Here is a 16,697-nt window from a genome sequence, read left to right on the forward strand (position 1 = left end):
TTAAACTAGACCAAATTGTCTAACCATGTTGCATGCTGCTAAGTGGTCCACCAAAACAGAAACTCTCCAGAGGCCATCAGAGATTGTGGAGCAGTTGCCGGTAGGTGATGGAGGCAAGGACACAGGTTGGGCCGAGACAGGTGAGGTGCCAGTGGCCACTGCCGTCGCTGTTCAGAGGTGTTGCTGTGAAGGGGGACCAAGGGCTCTCTGAAGCAGGGGCTGCGGTGAGGGGCGTGGAGACAATGGTGTATGCAGGAATGCTTGGACAGTTAAGAAGCTATAGCCCAGGGGCTCCTGGGTGGCTCAGTGGGTTAAAGCCTCTGCCTTTGGCTCAGGTCATGATCCCAGTGTCCTGGGATGGAGCCCCGCATCCGACTCTCTGCACAGCAGGGAGCCTCCTCCCCCCCCCCCCGCCTGCCTCTCTGCCTACTTGTGATCTCTCTCTCTGTCAAATAAATAAAAATAAAATCTTTAAAAAAAAAAAAAGAAGAAGAAGAAGAAGAAGCTATAGCCCAAGTAGGGCGAGTTGTGGAGAAGTTCTGTCTTCAGATATTTGAAGATCTTGCAAAGTCAAAGAGATGCTTCGGTTTAGTTTTCGGAGGAAAGAAGAGCCAGTGTCTACAGAGCAAGGGGCTCTGACTAACGCGTTGAGCCATCCAGCAACGGAGTGGTTGGTGGCCTTGCATGAAATGAACTCCTGTCACAATCAGTGGCAAGCAGAAGCTGCTCCTGGAAGGGACTCCTCTGGTGACTTAGGGTTGAGGCCAGGTGGACCTCCAGCTCCCTCTGCACGCTCGGGCCCATGGTCACGGTCACCTGAGTTTGTTCAAATAGGAAGTTCCCAGCTCTTTTCAAAATCTTGAGTCTAAGCGGAAATGACCGATGCTTGGGGTTCTACATCTGTTCTTACCACCGCGTGTGGGGCTTAAGGAGGAAAAGACTGAGCTGTTGGGGTCCTTTCAGTGGATTTCTTTGTTGCTTGCTGCGCTTACCACAGGGGTGGACAGTCTCACGCTTGCAGTGACCAGGGAACCCCTTGGATCCTTAAACATGATTTTGAATTGGGGAAGGTCCGATTGCCGCCTGCAGTCAGGCCAGTGGCCATGAAGGTGTCAGGACATGGAAGCCGGAGCACAGTCAGGCCAGTGGCCATGAAGGTGTCAGGGCATGGAAGCCGGAGCACAGTGCCCTCCTCCTTTGTGCTTCCAGGGGCCCTTTGTGTGTTGTTGGTGACAGGATTGGTCACAAGGATTATCCTTTGTATTATTTTCCTGCTTTTTCTTGGAGCCTGGTTTCTTTGTAGAGACCGTATATTTGGAAGTGAGAAGGGTAAGCACAGTAGCAGGGTAGCGCACCCCTGAGTTTGCGTTCGTGGGACGGAGAAAGTGGGCATTTGTCTTCTTATGTATCTCGAAGACTGTGTTGTCAGAGGAGTGAGAAACAGTTGAGTTGTTAGCAGGTAAGTGGGAAGATAGCAGTAGTGTGGATTTGTGTGGACCACAGATAAATTTATAACTGTGGAGGGACAAGGAATTTAGGAAACTGATGTTCTTTCTGTAGCTGCCAGAAAAAATACTCTACCTTTTAAGTGTCTGCAAAAGCATGACCCTTCACAAAATTACTCTAACTCTGGAACACTCCATTTTATGTTTCACAATATCACATGAGATAGGAATTAAAATAGTATTGTGGCTCCTGTTTATCTGAAGAGAAGGCCTCTACTTTATTTTTTATCCTGCTGGTAATTTATGTATTAAAATATTACTTGTAAGAGTCTGAACAACTCATCATTAGCAACCTGTAACTCATCCCAACTTAAATTTTATAGTGGATTTTTAGGTTGTTCTACAAATATGCTTTCTTAACGAATACAGAAAGACCAGTTTGGTACAAATATAATATCTTCTTTTCTGAGAATTTGAAAATAATCTCTTTAAAGTTATTTCATGATTGTTTTCCGGCAACATTCTGTGAACAAAAACATGGTTTTCGAAGGCCACAAACTAAGGAGATGTGAGATTTTGGAGGTCAGGGAGGTTGAAACAAAGCTTCTTGCCGATAGCTTTTCTCAATCCTTATTTTAATGCTATATTTCTCTATGAACTCGGGAAAAAAACCTGTGTTGAGTTTTTTAAAATATTACCTCTTTTAGCGTCTTCATACATAGTTGTTGAAACCTGTAAAGACTCACCGATATGAAAATATGAGATTTGAAAATTCTGCTTGCAGCCACCTCAGCCCTAGGAATTTGCTGAAGAAGAAATGTGGATATGAAGATTTGGGTTCTGAGATGTTTAATGTCTTTTTTTTTTAAGATTTTTTTTTTTTAATTTGACAGAGATCACAAGTAGGCAGAGAGAGGCAGGCGGAGAGAGAGAGAGAGAGAGAGAGAGAGGAGGAAGCAGGCTCCCTGCTGAGCAGAGAGTCCAACACGGGGCTCGATCCCAGAATCCTGGGATCATGACCTGACCTGAAGGCAGAGGCTTTAACCCACTGAGCCACCCAGGCGCCCCTAATGTCTTATTTTTAAATAAGCTCATGGTTTATGGCCTAAATGTCCAATAGCAAGGGAATGAGGACACAAGTTTAGGTGCACCCGCTTATGCGTGAGGATCCTCGTGCATCCATTAGAGGAGAATTGTGAGACACAGAGCAAACGGGAAGGCGTGGCATCTGCTTAGAAAAGCAGGAAGACATGTTCACAGAAAGTCCACATGTTTGCAGACAGAGGCAGGAAGAGAGGTCAGTGCCGTCTTAGGGGTGGGACTAAAGGCACGCTTCCCTGTTGGAAAGCCACTTAGCATCAGTGAAAACTGGCTTTCAGAGGTGGATTTGGCCACAATTCGGGCATTTTGCCAGTGAGTAGTCTGGAGCCTAAGACTGGGTGACAGTCCTGCCATGGCTGGGGGAAGGAGGCGTCCATCCTGCCTGTCGTGCCCACACCCGCAGGTGGACAGGGCTCCTCTTGAGCAGCAGGTGTGTCCCCGCACTCTCGAGTCAGGGGCGAGCACTCAAGGGAGGGTACAGCTGCCTTTCAGACTCCTGTCCGCCTTTGGCGCCACTTCCCTGAAGACCTGCACTCGGGGTCCCTAAGCGTCCAGTGATGGAGTCCACGGAGTGGTTCTAGGTGTATGGGAGGTCAGCCCCGTGTTTAAGATTCTACAGCAGAAATTGTTCTTGAGATGATACATAGCCAGCCCTTCCTCAGCATCAGCACACAAGGCTGACTGCCATCAAATTTAATTCTTGGAGCCTTTGAGAGCAATGCCACTTGGGCCCTGCGCCGTGGACGTCCTTAGAGCTGCGGTCGTGGGGCATCTCCCACTCGCTGGTGGAGACTTTCCGGCCGCTGCCTTATATGCTTCTCAGCTCCACTGGAGCTCGCCTGCTGGGTTTCTCCACGGGCTGCGTGAACCAGCTTCAGACAGCTTGTTAGCGCCCTGGCTGCCATCTGTCCACTCCTGCACTGTCTCACACCTCGATTAAATCCATTCACACCGGCACTGTCCCAGCAGGCCCCGGTCCCTGGCTCCCAGCCCATGAGCCGCTGCTCAGAGACTTGCTTGGAACTCCTGCCCCACATAGCAGATGCGGACCCCCGAGTTGGAGTACTCAGGGCCGTCGGCCTCCAGGCACCTGCTTGCCCTTGGTGTGGCATCTTCTACTCCTCTCTCTCCTGTGAAGCTCTGTGGAAGCTTGGCTTTTTGGATTGTAACATTAAAAAAATTGTTTTCCATCACAGTATGTGAACAAGGACATGCCCCAGGGCTCAGGTAGGAATTTAGGCACCAAATGAGCTTCTCTGTCTCTGTCTTATCTGACAGAGCCTGTTCAGTTGGGATTGCATTTTCAATGTAGCGTTACTGATGATTAAAATAAAACTGAGCAGACAATAACGAGCCGTACCTGTGGCAGGAGGTTGTTTCTGTCTGCACATGGCTGAAACACTGTTTGGAGAGACTGAGAGAGACATGGAGACACAGAGACGGGGTGGGGCGAGCCTGACATTCACGAGGGAGGAGGCGGACGTCAGTGTTAGATTTTCCGTGTTCTTTGTGTCCTTTATCCTCAAGTCGCAGCCGCCTCCTCATCCAGCTCCTGAGAAGAATGTGACACTTAGTGCATTTTTTCCACATGCCTCCACTAAGACATTCCTGAAGCTTCGTTTCCCCCACAGGCAGTGACAAAGGGCACAGAATTGCATCTTTGAGTGAGAGGCACGGCCGGAATCTGTGTTTTCACACTCTGAAGGCAAAAGTATGGAAGCCTATGTCTTCTGATTGGATTAGCCCTACAGATGTCTTTATGTGTTCTGTCCAAGTATTTTTTTAGAATAGTTCTGTCGGGAAAATCATAGGGGACTTTCTGGTTTTGAAGAGCTGAGTGGTGTTTTAATACTGTTATGAGGTGTGCTACACATTCTGCTTCATTACAGTTCACTTCCTGTCCACCCTGGTCCAGGGAGGAGTAGAAAGAGAAGTTTTTTCGGACTGTTCAGAGAATAGATATGAAAGGAATAACAATTGAAACCTTTCAACATGTGTATAAAAGACACAAAATGTGTCATAAACACATTTTTCTAAATTCATTACAGTGCGTTACGTGTCATTCTTTGAGCTGGCAGATCTTTCAGCTGTGTATGAGAAACATAACAGAGTAGTTGCAATTTAGTATAATCTGTTTAAAATACATGTTCCTCCCTCTCTTTGAACAATCTGTCCAAAATGCAATCCATTCATGTGGGATTTCGCCTGTACAGCCCTGAGTGGGAATCAGTAGTTTCTTTGTTCGTCACTATGGAAACAAGTCAGCCTATCCCCGACGGCTGTCAGATCTCGCAGGCTGCCGCTGCCATCCACTCGGCCGCAGCTCTTCCCGCTGGGAGCCCAGCCATGCAGGACCTGCCCCGGCGGTGCTCGGCCCTGCCCTTCCTCAGCGCCTTCTTCCAGGGCCGCCGGCACTCATCCTCGGACCCCATCCCGCAACAGGGCCGGCGCGGCTCGGCCGCCCAGACGCTCTCCTCGGCCTCCCTCCAGGTGATGGTGGCAGTGGCCTCTGTCAGCTGTGCCGAAAGAAACCCAACTTGCCTCCAGAGAAAAAGTAAAAGCCTTTTTCCTCCTTAAAGATTCCTGCAGCTTTGAGTTTAAATTCAGGCTGTTGACAGTTAATTCTACATCGTACTTTTTACTGTCTGTTATACTAAGAGCTCCAGTGGACATGTAATAGGAGATAAAGTGATTGAATGTTTTGTGCTTTTGCATTGAAAATGTAATTTTTGAAAAAACTCATTTCGTTGTAAAAGATGTGCTTTTATAGTTTCTTCTTCTACACCACCTGTATGACATGTAGAGATTACTGTGCATGAAAGCCTTTTCTATATTAAGAGATCATGCACTCAGATGAGAAGGAAAGAGTTTTATTTCTGACAAAATGAAGGGAATGTAGCACCAGCTCGTCCTCTACAGTCCTGAGAGAATATGGAAGCTGTTTCTCATGTTATTATTCCACACGGAGAGTGGAATTTTGAATCCTCCTGTTCTCCTATGTTCTAGGAAATTCAGGACGTCCGACACCGAAGTATACAAAAGTCGGAGAGCGTTTGCGGCATGTGATTCCTGGACACATGGCCTGCTCCATGGCGTGTGGTGGCAGAGCGTGCAAGTATGAAAACCCGGCCCGCTGGAGTGAGCAGGAGCAGGCCATTAAGGGGGTCTACTCGTCATGGTAAGTGCCATTAAGGGGGTCTACTCGTCGTGGTCAGTGAGTCCGCGGCAGGGAGTGGCTGTGGAGGAGGAAGCGTAGGGGGCTGCAGTCCCAGGACCCCACACCCCACACCCGGCCTTGTGGTTTGATGAGCTCACGCAGGTACTCAGACCCTCATCTGTAAAGTGGAAATAACAAAACCAACCCACAGGGGTTTTTTAATTAAGTGAAATGATTACGTAGAGTACCTTAAAGAAATGGTGGTGAGATAGCTCTTAAATATCAGCAGTCACCAGAAATAATCTGAGAAGGCAGGAGGTTCATACGTGGTTTGTCAGCGTCACACAGGTACACGTCAGCCTCATTTTTCTGTTCCCGTCTTGTGTATGAAAGGGCATGCTTCCCCGCAGATACACCGCCCGCGTGCCTCAGTAGAGAGCCGTGCGCGTTGTTGGCTCAGCAGACAGCATAAGGTGCCTGCATGGTTGGTGGGACACAGATGTGACTCCTGTGGTGAATCCTTCTGCTTCTTGTTATTCGTAGTAAACTGTCAAGTAGACCTCTTTTGATGCAGTGATATCTCTGATGAATTCTGATAATCAAGCTAAATCACCTTTGTTTTGTTTTTTCAAGATTTTTCATTTTTTCAAGATGGCACAAGTGGTGGGGGCGGGGGGAGGAGCAGAGAGAGAGGGAGGAGCAGATTCCCTACTGAGCAAGAAGCCCAATGTGGGGCTCAATGCGGGGCTCGGTCCCAGGACCCTGAGATCATGGCCTGAGCTGAAGGTAGAGGCTTAACCGACTGAACCACCTGGGCATCCTCCCAAATCACCTTGGAAACCCACAAAGTGGAATTCATGGTTTGAAGAACTCTAGTAGTGAATCATTTTCTGTAGCAAGAATCCATTTCCAGGGGCGCCTGGGTGGCTCAGTGGGTTGGGCCGCTGCCTTCGGCTCAGGTCGTGGTCTCGGGATCCTGGGATCGAGTCCCGCATCGGGCTCTCTGCTCAGCAGGGAGCCTGCTTCCCTTCCTCTCTCTCTCTGCCTGCCTCTCCGTCTACTTGTGATTTCTCTCTGTCAAATAAATAAATAAAATCTTAAAAAAAAAAAAAAAAAAAGAATCCATTTCCAAGCTAGACTTTTGTCGACCGGCCTACCTAACTTGAAGCCTGTGCGTGGTGTTAGAGTTGGGGTCTGTGGTCCCAGCCATTCCCCATAGATCGTATTCTAGTCTAAAGAGTATTGTGCGAAATCAAGCAGTAGGCCTGAGGTTTGGTCAGACTGTAAATTCCGTATAATATAGCTTGAGATCACAATAATATGTTTGGTTTATTGTTGACCAAACATCTGAGTCTTTTTCATCTGTCATGGTTTCATGGTACTTCTCATCTTATGCTAAGTACTACTGAATCTGGGGGAGTCCCCAGCGGGGGGCGTGATATCTTTGGATTGTGCTCTGCTCAGTTGATGTCTCTGTTACTCGTCAGGCTCATGTGACCCAAAGCTCCTGACAGACTGCCTGACATGTCTTTCACCAGACTCCTGAGGAGGGGCAGCTGTCTGTTGGGGGGCCTCTGTCCATTTGTCCTCAGGCCAGGCACTGTGCTAGACACTGTCAAATTATTATGTCATCTTCATAAAGCTCCTGGAAAGCAGACGTGGTTTATGTCATCTGTTGATGAAGGAATTGAGGTCCAGAGAGACTAAGTAACCTACTATCCAGCTAGAAGTAGAAAAGCCAATATTTGAAACCAGTAATGATTCCAAAGCCCATATGTTTTGCCGAATTAGAATAACTCAGCATTTATTCATCACCACATGCCAGGATTTGTGCTAAAGGCTTACACCCACATTGTGTTGAATTCTCATGCCAGCCCTGTGAGGAAGGCGTTACCCCTACTTGACATAATAGGTAACTGAGGGGCAGAATTACCTTTGGTGCCCAACGAGGTTCCTCCACCATACCCACTAGAGTCTCATGAGAGTCCTTGAAATCACACTGCCAGAGTCCATGAATACTTTATATCCTGGAATTTTTCCCAGAGATTCAGGAGCCTTAGAGCCCTCATGATGCAAAATTGAAGCCAGAATCTGTATAAGAAAATTGTGTCTAGAATTGTTAAAATCAAAGAAAAAGTAGGGACTTGATATCTCATTCTCTTAGTTTTTAGAACTGGAACATTCCAAGTTTTGTGCGTCTCACCAGCCCCTCCCCCCTCCTAGGGTCACTGAGAATATCCTGGCCATGGCTCGCCCGTCCACAGAGCTCCTCGAGAAGTATGGCCTCATTGAGCAGTTCCAAAGGTAAATGCCATGTCGTTGACACACTCGCTAAGCCAGTTCTTGTTTTCTTGTCCGTTGCTTTTGACTCCAAATAGTCAAACAATAGGCAGTGGAGAGCTTATTTCAGTTAAGAAATTGAGGTTTTAAGAGTGATTAATAATGTTTATTAATGCCAAAAATGCTTGATTTTTTTAAACATGTGCTCTCAGTATGATGACTTTTTTCTTTTCTCCTGTAAGTCATGGCATAAAAACAGTCATCAACCTGCAGCGCCCTGGCGAGCATGCCAGCTGTGGGAACCCTCTGGAACAAGAGAGTGGCTTCACATACCTTCCTGAAGCTTTCATGGAGGCTGGCAGTAAGTCCTTCCACCTCCCCTCCATGAAGTACCAAGAAGGGCCCCCAGACTTGTCGGCTCAGCTCTTTCATCACAGGGTGATAGAATGACCACTTTTGGGGGCTGGGAGGGCACAGTGGGGGCGGCGGGCTCCCTCCAGGGAAGATGAGCTGACTGATTCTAGATAATGCCACCGTTCTTCTCGTTCTTCTCGGGTGGTGCTGCTCAAAGTACAGGATTTCTTTTGTCCTGGGAGAGGGATCTCGGGAGAAGCCCCATAGAAACAATGCCCGCATTAGTTACCATAACAGGACACTGGCCCTGCTGCTCGGGCCCCCCCACCTCCAGGAGTCCCTGTTTTTGCTTCACACATGGGCCTCGCACACTTAGTGAGTTCCCACTTGTCCGGGTCACACAGCATACACCCAGCAGCAGGATTGGAACACAGGACTCACTCGTGCTTTCCCTGCTGCCCAGCTCTGATTCTGGGCAGGACACGGGGACTTTTCATGCAGCAGCCCCAGAAGTCCCCGTCTTGGGAGCCTGGGACCGAGCCACCGAACGTGTGCCATTCAGAACCAGGCTGGGAGGGACCAACCCTGGCCGCTTTTGCAACTTGTTTTTAAGAACTGTGTGTTTAGCTCTTTTTGTCTCTGCTGGTGGGAAGTCTGAGTGTACCCACCTTGTGCCATTTATCAGTCCTTTGAACGCATTTCCATGCTTGAACAAAGTGCCATGCTTTCTCTCTGTAGCTGAGTCATTTGGGCCAAGGTCATGGACTTTATTAATTTGCAATCCTGTTTCACCTTAATTCTTTCTGGCTGATTTTTAGCAGGAAATATCTTAAGTAATATAGAGTGTGCTTTGTAAGAAATGTTAACAATGAACTTACTGGAAATATAAAATATAAAAACCCTATTATTTTAGGCCTCTGCATCTAGTCTTACAGCTTTACACTTTTCATGAATTCACTCACCTTCAGATGGCTATGCAAGTACTTTTCCTGTATGTTCATTGTTTTTTCCTGTTTTCTTTTTTTTCATTGCCCAGTTTATTTCTACAATTTTGGATGGAAGGATTATGGTGTAGCATCACTCACCACCATCTTGGATATGGTGAAGGTGATGACATTTGCCTTACAAGAAGGAAAAGTAGCGGTCCATTGTCATGCAGGGCTTGGTCGAACAGGTAAATAAATTCTAGGAAGTAGATGTATTGTCTTGTAGAATATTTAAACATGTAAAGAATAGTATTTCATAATTCTAGAGGATAACATTTTTCAGAATCCTATCAAAGTTTTGGAGTCAAATGGTAGAAGCCACTGAAAAAAATTGGAAATATCTTAAATAAGTAGTTGCAGTGATCCTTTATTTGTGAGAGTGTTTTTGAGAGACTTAAGCCAGAAAAGTCGTCATATTTACTGAACAGATGGGTTTTTACAGCCTCACCAAGTGACCACCCTGGTTTTTCTTCTTCGAAGGAAACAACCCTAACGCTTTATTTATACTAGGTAATATCTTATAAAAATGTAATTTTCCTTAACCAAAATAATGAAAATAGAAAGCATTGTTTTAGTTGTTGTGTTCTAAGCACTTTACACTCGCTGTTTTTTTTTTTTAAGTCTTTAACAACGTGAGTTTTGAAGGAGGTTAAGTAATTTGCTACATTGAGTAAGTGACAGAGCCAAGATTTAAATTCACGGCTGGAAGGATTTTATTTGTGGAGGGAATCTCTCTGTGCCTAAAATTCTATATAAAAATCAATGAGTTTACTTACAAATACAGCACGTCTCAGTGCAGTGCTGATACAGGGACAAAAATAAATATCATAAGGTTAGAATATAAATTGTCATCGGGTGCAGCCAGACTCCTGAGCTCAACACTGCCCACAGTGTACCTGTGTACCTGCTTCCAGGCCTCCCACCTGCTTGGGAGTGTGTTTGGGGCGGGGGCTCAGTTCTGCCCGAGAACAACAGCTCTTAGGGTCCAGCGAAAACCTCACTATTCCTGGCGATTCCACATGACAGCACTGCGGATACTTCTTACACCAAAGTGCCAAGTCCTGGTGAGAAAGATTTGTGGCACGATGCCCCTGCTGGGAACCGTGCAGTTTGCAGAGGTCCTGATTTTCATGTGTAACGTGATGAACAAACTTGGTGAATCACACAGATGTCTGCTGATTTGCCTTTCATCTTGATATTAGTTAACTGTCAAAGTTGGGTTAATTGATTAATCATCACCATTGTATTATTCATTTTAATTTAATATTAATTAACAAGAATAATGTTTATAACATTAAGGTTGTCTCCTTTAGTAAAAAGTATTTATAGAATAAAATTATATCTTGGTCTGGAGAAAAGCACTGTTAGTATAGATAAAAGTCCAGAAATAAACTTCAATATGAATAATCCCCAAAGAAAAAAATGCCTGAAAAGGAAGAATGCCAGGCTGGGAATGTGGCAACAATTCTGCAAAGATGGCAGAAGTGGAAAGTAAGTGTGCAGCCAGGGCCGGTAATGGAGTGAACTGTGCTCGGGCTCCTTATCCTCTTTAGACCAACTTTAACAGGGGTGAAAGCAAATCCTGCTCTATTTCCTGCTCTGAATTGCTTTTAAAATATTCCTTCCAGTCAATCCATACCTTCCCCTAACCCCCTTTCACTCCCTCAGGCCCTCACCACACTTTCTGGCTCATCCCCTCACCACACTCCTTCCTTCAACACCTCACCACGTTCTCTCCCGCATCCCTTCACCACACTCTCTCCCTCAACTTCACCATACTCTCCCTCTTCCCCTCACCCCTGCTCACCCCTCATCCCCCTCACCACACTCTCTCCCTCATCTGCCTCACCCACATACTTTCCCTCATCCCCCTCAGCACACTCTCTCCCTCACCACTCTCTCTCTCTCCCCCACCCCCTCACCTCCTCTTACTCCCTCATCCCCTCACCACACACTCACCCCCAGCCCCTCACCATACTCTCTCCCTCAGCACTTCACCACACTCTCCCTCATCCCCCTTACCCACATTCATTTCCTCATCCCCTCACCCCTGCTCACTCCCTCATCCCCCTCACTACTCTCCAATCCCTTCACCACACTCCCTCATCCCCCTCACCTTATTCCTTCCCTCACCCCCCCACCCCCACCCCCTCTGACTCCCTCATCCCCCTCACTACTCTCGAGTCCCTTCACCACACTCACTCCCTCTCAGGGTACAGAGATAACTGTGGGTTCTCGGGGGAGAAGGGACATATAGACAAGTGAATAAACACTTGTACAAGAAGTCAGTAAGTTATAATTGTCCTTAAAATGGGCCTTTATATGGTTTCCTAATGCATATTCAAAATTTAAATCTTAGAGAGTGGTAAATAAGTAAGTTATAACTTTTTCATACCAGTCTTCTCTTCTTCACCCCTAGGCGTTTTAATAGCATGTTACTTGGTTTTTGCAACAAGAATGACCGCTGACCAAGCAATTATATTTGTTCGGGCAAAGCGACCCAATTCCATACAAACTCGAGGACAGCTGCTCTGCGTCAGGGAGTTTACTCAGTTTCTGATTCCTCTTCGCAATATATTCTCTTGCTGCGACCCCAAAGCGCATGCCGTGACTTTAGCACAGTATCTTATTCGCCAGCGGCATCTGCTTCACGGGTATGAGGCCCGACTCCTGAAACACGTACCCAAAATTATCCACCTCGTCTGCAAATTGCTGCTGGACTTAGCCGAGAACAGGCCAGTGGTGACGGCAGAGGTGGCGGAAGTGCCCAGCCTGTCCGCTGAGATTGAGAAGACGGTTTCTGAGATGATCACCCTGCAGCTGGATAAGGAGTTGCTGAGGCAGGGCAGCGACGCATCCGACTGCTTCCCCGCCACCGCGGTGGCCACGGATTTTGAGAATCAGGATGTGATTCTTTCCAGCGAGCAAGGGATTGACCCTCTCTGGAAGAGGCGGAATGTCGAGTGCCTTCAGCCCCTGACTCACCTGAAGAGGCGACTCAGCTACAGCGACTCGGATTTAAAGAGGGCCGAGACGCTTCTGGAACACGGGGAGACTCCGTGGACGGGGCCTGCCCAGGCCTTGCTTGGCCGTAACCCCAGGCCGCAGAAGCCCGTAAGCCACTGTTACACCCCCCAGTCTCCACAGCTTGAGCCAAGTAAGGAAACGCTTGTCCGAAATACATTCTCTTTCTGGAATCAGGCTAAATTTGGAGGCCTGGAAGGACTCAAAGATGAGGAGTCACTGCTTTTCCATAGGGAGACTGTTGCAAAGGAAGTACAGCGGAGTCGAACCTTCTCTTCGGGTGTTTCAGGTTTATACAACCCTAGGGAGCCAGTTACACCGAACCTTGCAGATACCCCGACGGAATCAGACAGTTCTCCCCAGCAAGTGCCCCGCTGTCAGTACGAAACTCCCGCTGGTTGCTGCTCCGACACGCCCCGCAGGCCCCTGGACTGTGGCTTCAGCCCCAAAGCACCCTTTTCCGGCGGACGCAGCCAAGCCCAGGACAGCAGAGATGTGTCCGCAGCTGCTGCACACAGTGTTGTGCAGTCTGGACTGAGTGCCGAAGCCAGGAGAGTACTGGCAGCCAAAGCTCTGGCAAGCTTAGATGAGTTGGCAGAGAAGGAGGAGGTGAAGAGGAAGGTAGAAATGTGGCAGGTACTTGTATCTCATTTAATTATGCATGGGGGGTACTTATGTCACAGCAAAAACAGAATATGTTTTACCAAATTGAAGGGTTGTGGGAATTTGAAGACCTGTTTCGGTAATACCTGACTTCGGAACCTCAGGTTTCTCAGTGTCTGTGTGAAAGAGAGCGCGCAGTGCTTGGCACTTAGCCGGGTCCTCCGAGCAGGGCACTGATGCCCAGGCCTGTGGCGGCTTCTTGCTTTCCTGCTGGCTTTGTGGGACAGACAGACCACAGCAGACAGCTTTAGGAACTGACTTGAGCATCTCTAACCTGGATCTGGGGGGGGGGGCCACACTTGGAGAATCACTGACAGAGAGACATGAGTAAAATCAGAGAAAACTCTTGTCCAAAGTCTCCAACGCAAGTGTTGAGTAAGGTCAGGACGCGCGATGGCTGCTGTCCGCTCGGCTCCCCTTCCTGCAGACCTGCCGGCGCTCCCGTGTGGCCACGGTCAGATTCCACAAAGCACTGGGAGCGAGCCGCAGAGTACCTTTGTGTCGTTAGTTTTCTTAGAGAGATGTTATTTATTTATACAGCGCGAGCGAGAGAGGTGTGGGGGCAGGGGCAGAGCGAGGGGAAGGGTCCCAGACTCCGCGCCACGCCTGACCTGGGGCTCCATCTCATGAGCCCGAGCGCACGACCTGAGCCGAAATGGAGTCAGAAACTGAACTGTCTGAGCCACCCAGGCACCCCTGTGCCATTTGTTTTACCCAAAGTTGTGTCTTTGGGGTCCATTCCTGGGCTTTTACTTACATTAGAATGTACAGTTGTAAATTTTAACCCCTCTTTATGGTGTATTTTCATTAGAAACAGTCTTAAATCAGTTGTGCTCTTCACCCTGAATGAACAACTGGTGTACACAAAAGGTCTTAACTACCTAGTTACCAGAAACTAGTCAACTGCCCAAATGGTGGGGCTGACCTGGGCAGGCCTGGCTCAGTGAAATCTGGACTCATCAGTCTGTAATGTCCTGCGAATTATCTATGTGGCTGCTCCTCTGTATTCTTCATTAATTAAGCAAGATGTGTACACTTTTCAGGAGGGTCAGAACCTTCCAGATGCAGAGATGGGAAAACTAGGCCAGAGCCTTGCACCCACCTACAGCTGTGGGACTGCAGAGCACATGCACGTCTGTCAGAACTGCAGGTGTTTGCTGAGCAAATACGAAATACGTAGAGATACTGACTTCCCACAACGTGAAGTGTTTTTTCTTATTCCAAACTGAACAGGACTTTGGGTCCTTCTGGCTGCTCAGTCTGCGAGCCCTTCCCTTGCAACACCGTAGCCAGGAGAGCTAGTGGTCGGACCCCTCAGAGGTCAGCCTAGTGGGTGGGACTGTTGGAGCACAAAATACAAAAGCATTTTCCAGAGGTGAACATGACCCTTTTGTTTGGATAGGCTTGCCCTTTGCTCCACTGTCTGGATTTTATTATGAGTCTTTCAGCAGTAAAACAACCTAGCTGAGTTCTGGAAGGAGTCCAGAGCTATGATTTGGGCGGCACCGTGCTGCCTGTGCCCCTGCTGGGACCTCTCTTGGCTGCTGCGTCATCTGCTCTCCCGGTGACCTGGAGGGCAGAGGATACCCTAAGATTCTTCCTTAATCTTCACAACCCTTATGAATTAAGGATCACAGATAGGGAAGCTGAGGGTCACAGGGGTCAAGACACGTGCTCAGGATCATGTGGCCTGAATGTGGCTGGGCGGGGATGCAGCTCATGGGTTTAACGATTTGCTCAACCCCCTGGAGGATTTCAGAAAACAGAGTAACCAGCATTTTTCTTGGGAGGGCCTTAGTTGTGCTGCTCTGCCGAGCTTCTGGTTACTGCAGAGCCGATCGGCTGTTGTGTGACCCATGGGGACCGGGGCCTCCACACAGCTAAACACAGTGGCTTCTTTATGAGAGAATAAAGAGGAACCAGAGGAACCCAGAGCCAGAGGACCCTGGCAGCAAGGCAGGACCATCACGACAGGGGTCAAGCAAAACCCAGGGAACGCCACCTGCACTGTGCTGCTTCGGGCTCCTGGCCAGGTTCCCTCTTCCCTGGGCCCGCACTTCTGCCGTCAGGGCCCTGCTGCGGGTGCTGTAGGAATTGGATCGGCCGCCTGCTACAGGCTGTCCCGGTCTGAGTCTTATGAACGACCCGAAGCGTGATGAATGAATGTGCAATTCTGATGCTTATTCCTGTAGCACACATACACTTTATTTAGAAGTTATTAGAAGAAGTTAGAATTCTTCCTGTTTGCTGCTCTCTGCGAGGTAAACTGTTAGGGCCTCCTGCTTTTAACTTGTCTCGAGCATTTGGGACATGGGCCAGACTCGCTCGTCCCCTCCGCTGTCCAGGCTCAGGGTGTGGGGCTGACTCTGTGTCCGGGCCTGCATGCGACTGTGGAAAGGAACGTGAGACAGGTGGAAAGGAACGTGCCACAGTGGCAGACTGTTCAGCACTTTTCTGGGGCCCGTTTTGAAGGTTAGTCAGCTTTTCCTCGTCCCAGGGTAATTTGTGAATGTTGTGAATATATGCCTTCTCGTCTGCCGTTCTGCTTCCTCACAGTATGTCTGTTTTTGTTCCACGGAACCTAAAAACGAAGGCTCCCTCTTCCTGAACAGTATCTGTGGTTTCAGAGTGGGGAGAAAGCTTAGCATTTAGGCCAACTGAGCTCCCTCTCTGAGGGAGCTTTAATGCACACGTGGGGCCGGGGTCAGCTTCACAGAGGGAAACTGAGGCTTGGAGAGACTCAGCATCTCAGCCTATGTGCCACCTGGAGGTTGGGGACACTGGGAGGGGTCCCTGTCCACGCTGAGCCTAAGACTGTCACTCGTGGACAGCCTGAGGGCCATCAAACCTCAAATGGTGCTGCCTCCCTGTCCCTCCCCCCCCCCGCTCACCCCTCCCCCTTCTCTGCTCCCTCCCCTCCTCCTCCCTCCGTCTCCCCTTTTCCTCCCCTCCCCGCTCCCGCTCTCCCTTTTGCTTTTTCTTCCCTTCTTTGTAGAAAGAACTAAATTCCCGAGATGGAGCTTGGGAAAGAATATGTGGCGAAAGGGACCCTTTTGTCCTGTGCAGTCTCATGTGGTCCTGGGTGGAGCAGCTGAAGGAGCCCGTGATCACCAGACAGGACGTGGACACGCTGCTCGGCAGCCGCGCGGACACCGCGGACGCGCTGTCTCTGCTAGAGAAGGTAGAGAGGCTGTGGGGCGGCTACCGTTAGCCACGGGCCTTAGCACAGGCTTCGTGCACAGAAGTCCATTCTAAAGAAGGGGACTAGGGCGGAATCCCGGGTCTGGGCCTGATTTAGGTTCTTCCAAGGTAAGAAGAAATGCACACCCAGCATCACATGTTGAAGATACAAAGCCAGATGAGAACACCCGTAATCCCAGCGGCCCCACCGTGAACATCTGCAAGTCCTTTCTGTCAAACTTAGTGCATTTGTTACTATGGTCAAGGACAACCATATACTTCATTTTTTTTAATGATTTATTATTTTTTATTGACATATAATGTATTATTGGTCCCAGGGGTACAGGTCTGTGAATCGCCAGGTTGACACACTTCACAGCACTCACCATAGCCCATGCCCTCCCCAGTGTCCATAACCCCCCCCCCCCCCCCCCCCCCCCACCCCCCCCCCCCCCCCCGTGCCCACCCCCCCCCCCCCACCCTCCTCCTTCTGGCAACCCTCAGTTT

The 16,697-nt window shown here is 48.7% G+C and overlaps 1 protein-coding gene across 13 annotated transcripts in view; it reads left to right on the plus strand.

Moving 5' to 3' along the window:
- The window catches only part of PTPDC1 (protein tyrosine phosphatase domain containing 1), a 60,841-nt gene that overhangs the window by 30,528 nt on the left and 13,616 nt on the right, over window positions 1-16,697 (plus strand). For 5 of the 13 annotated variants that reach the window (XR_009406344.1, XR_009406343.1, XM_059412050.1 and 2 more), the window contains exons 1-7: window positions 4,892-5,100; window positions 5,553-5,724; window positions 7,927-8,007; window positions 8,226-8,344; window positions 9,374-9,511; window positions 11,743-12,983; window positions 16,006-16,191. Coding sequence is in view for 11 of the 13 variants with exons in the window: in XM_059412050.1 (XP_059268033.1) it covers window positions 4,893-5,100; window positions 5,553-5,724; window positions 7,927-8,007; window positions 8,226-8,344; window positions 9,374-9,511; window positions 11,743-12,983; window positions 16,006-16,191 (2,145 nt within the window). In the remaining 2 variants the exon portion in view is untranslated. Of the gene's footprint in view, window positions 1-4,876; window positions 5,101-5,552; window positions 5,725-7,926; window positions 8,008-8,225; window positions 8,345-9,373; window positions 9,512-11,742; window positions 12,984-16,005; window positions 16,192-16,697 lie in introns of those variants that run through there. The other 8 variants (XM_059412057.1, XM_059412058.1, XM_059412060.1 and 5 more) reach the window with 4 other exon arrangements.

This window comes from Mustela nigripes, chromosome 9 (genome assembly GCF_022355385.1).
Source record: "Mustela nigripes isolate SB6536 chromosome 9, MUSNIG.SB6536, whole genome shotgun sequence".
NCBI lineage: Eukaryota > Metazoa > Chordata > Mammalia > Carnivora > Mustelidae > Mustela > Mustela nigripes.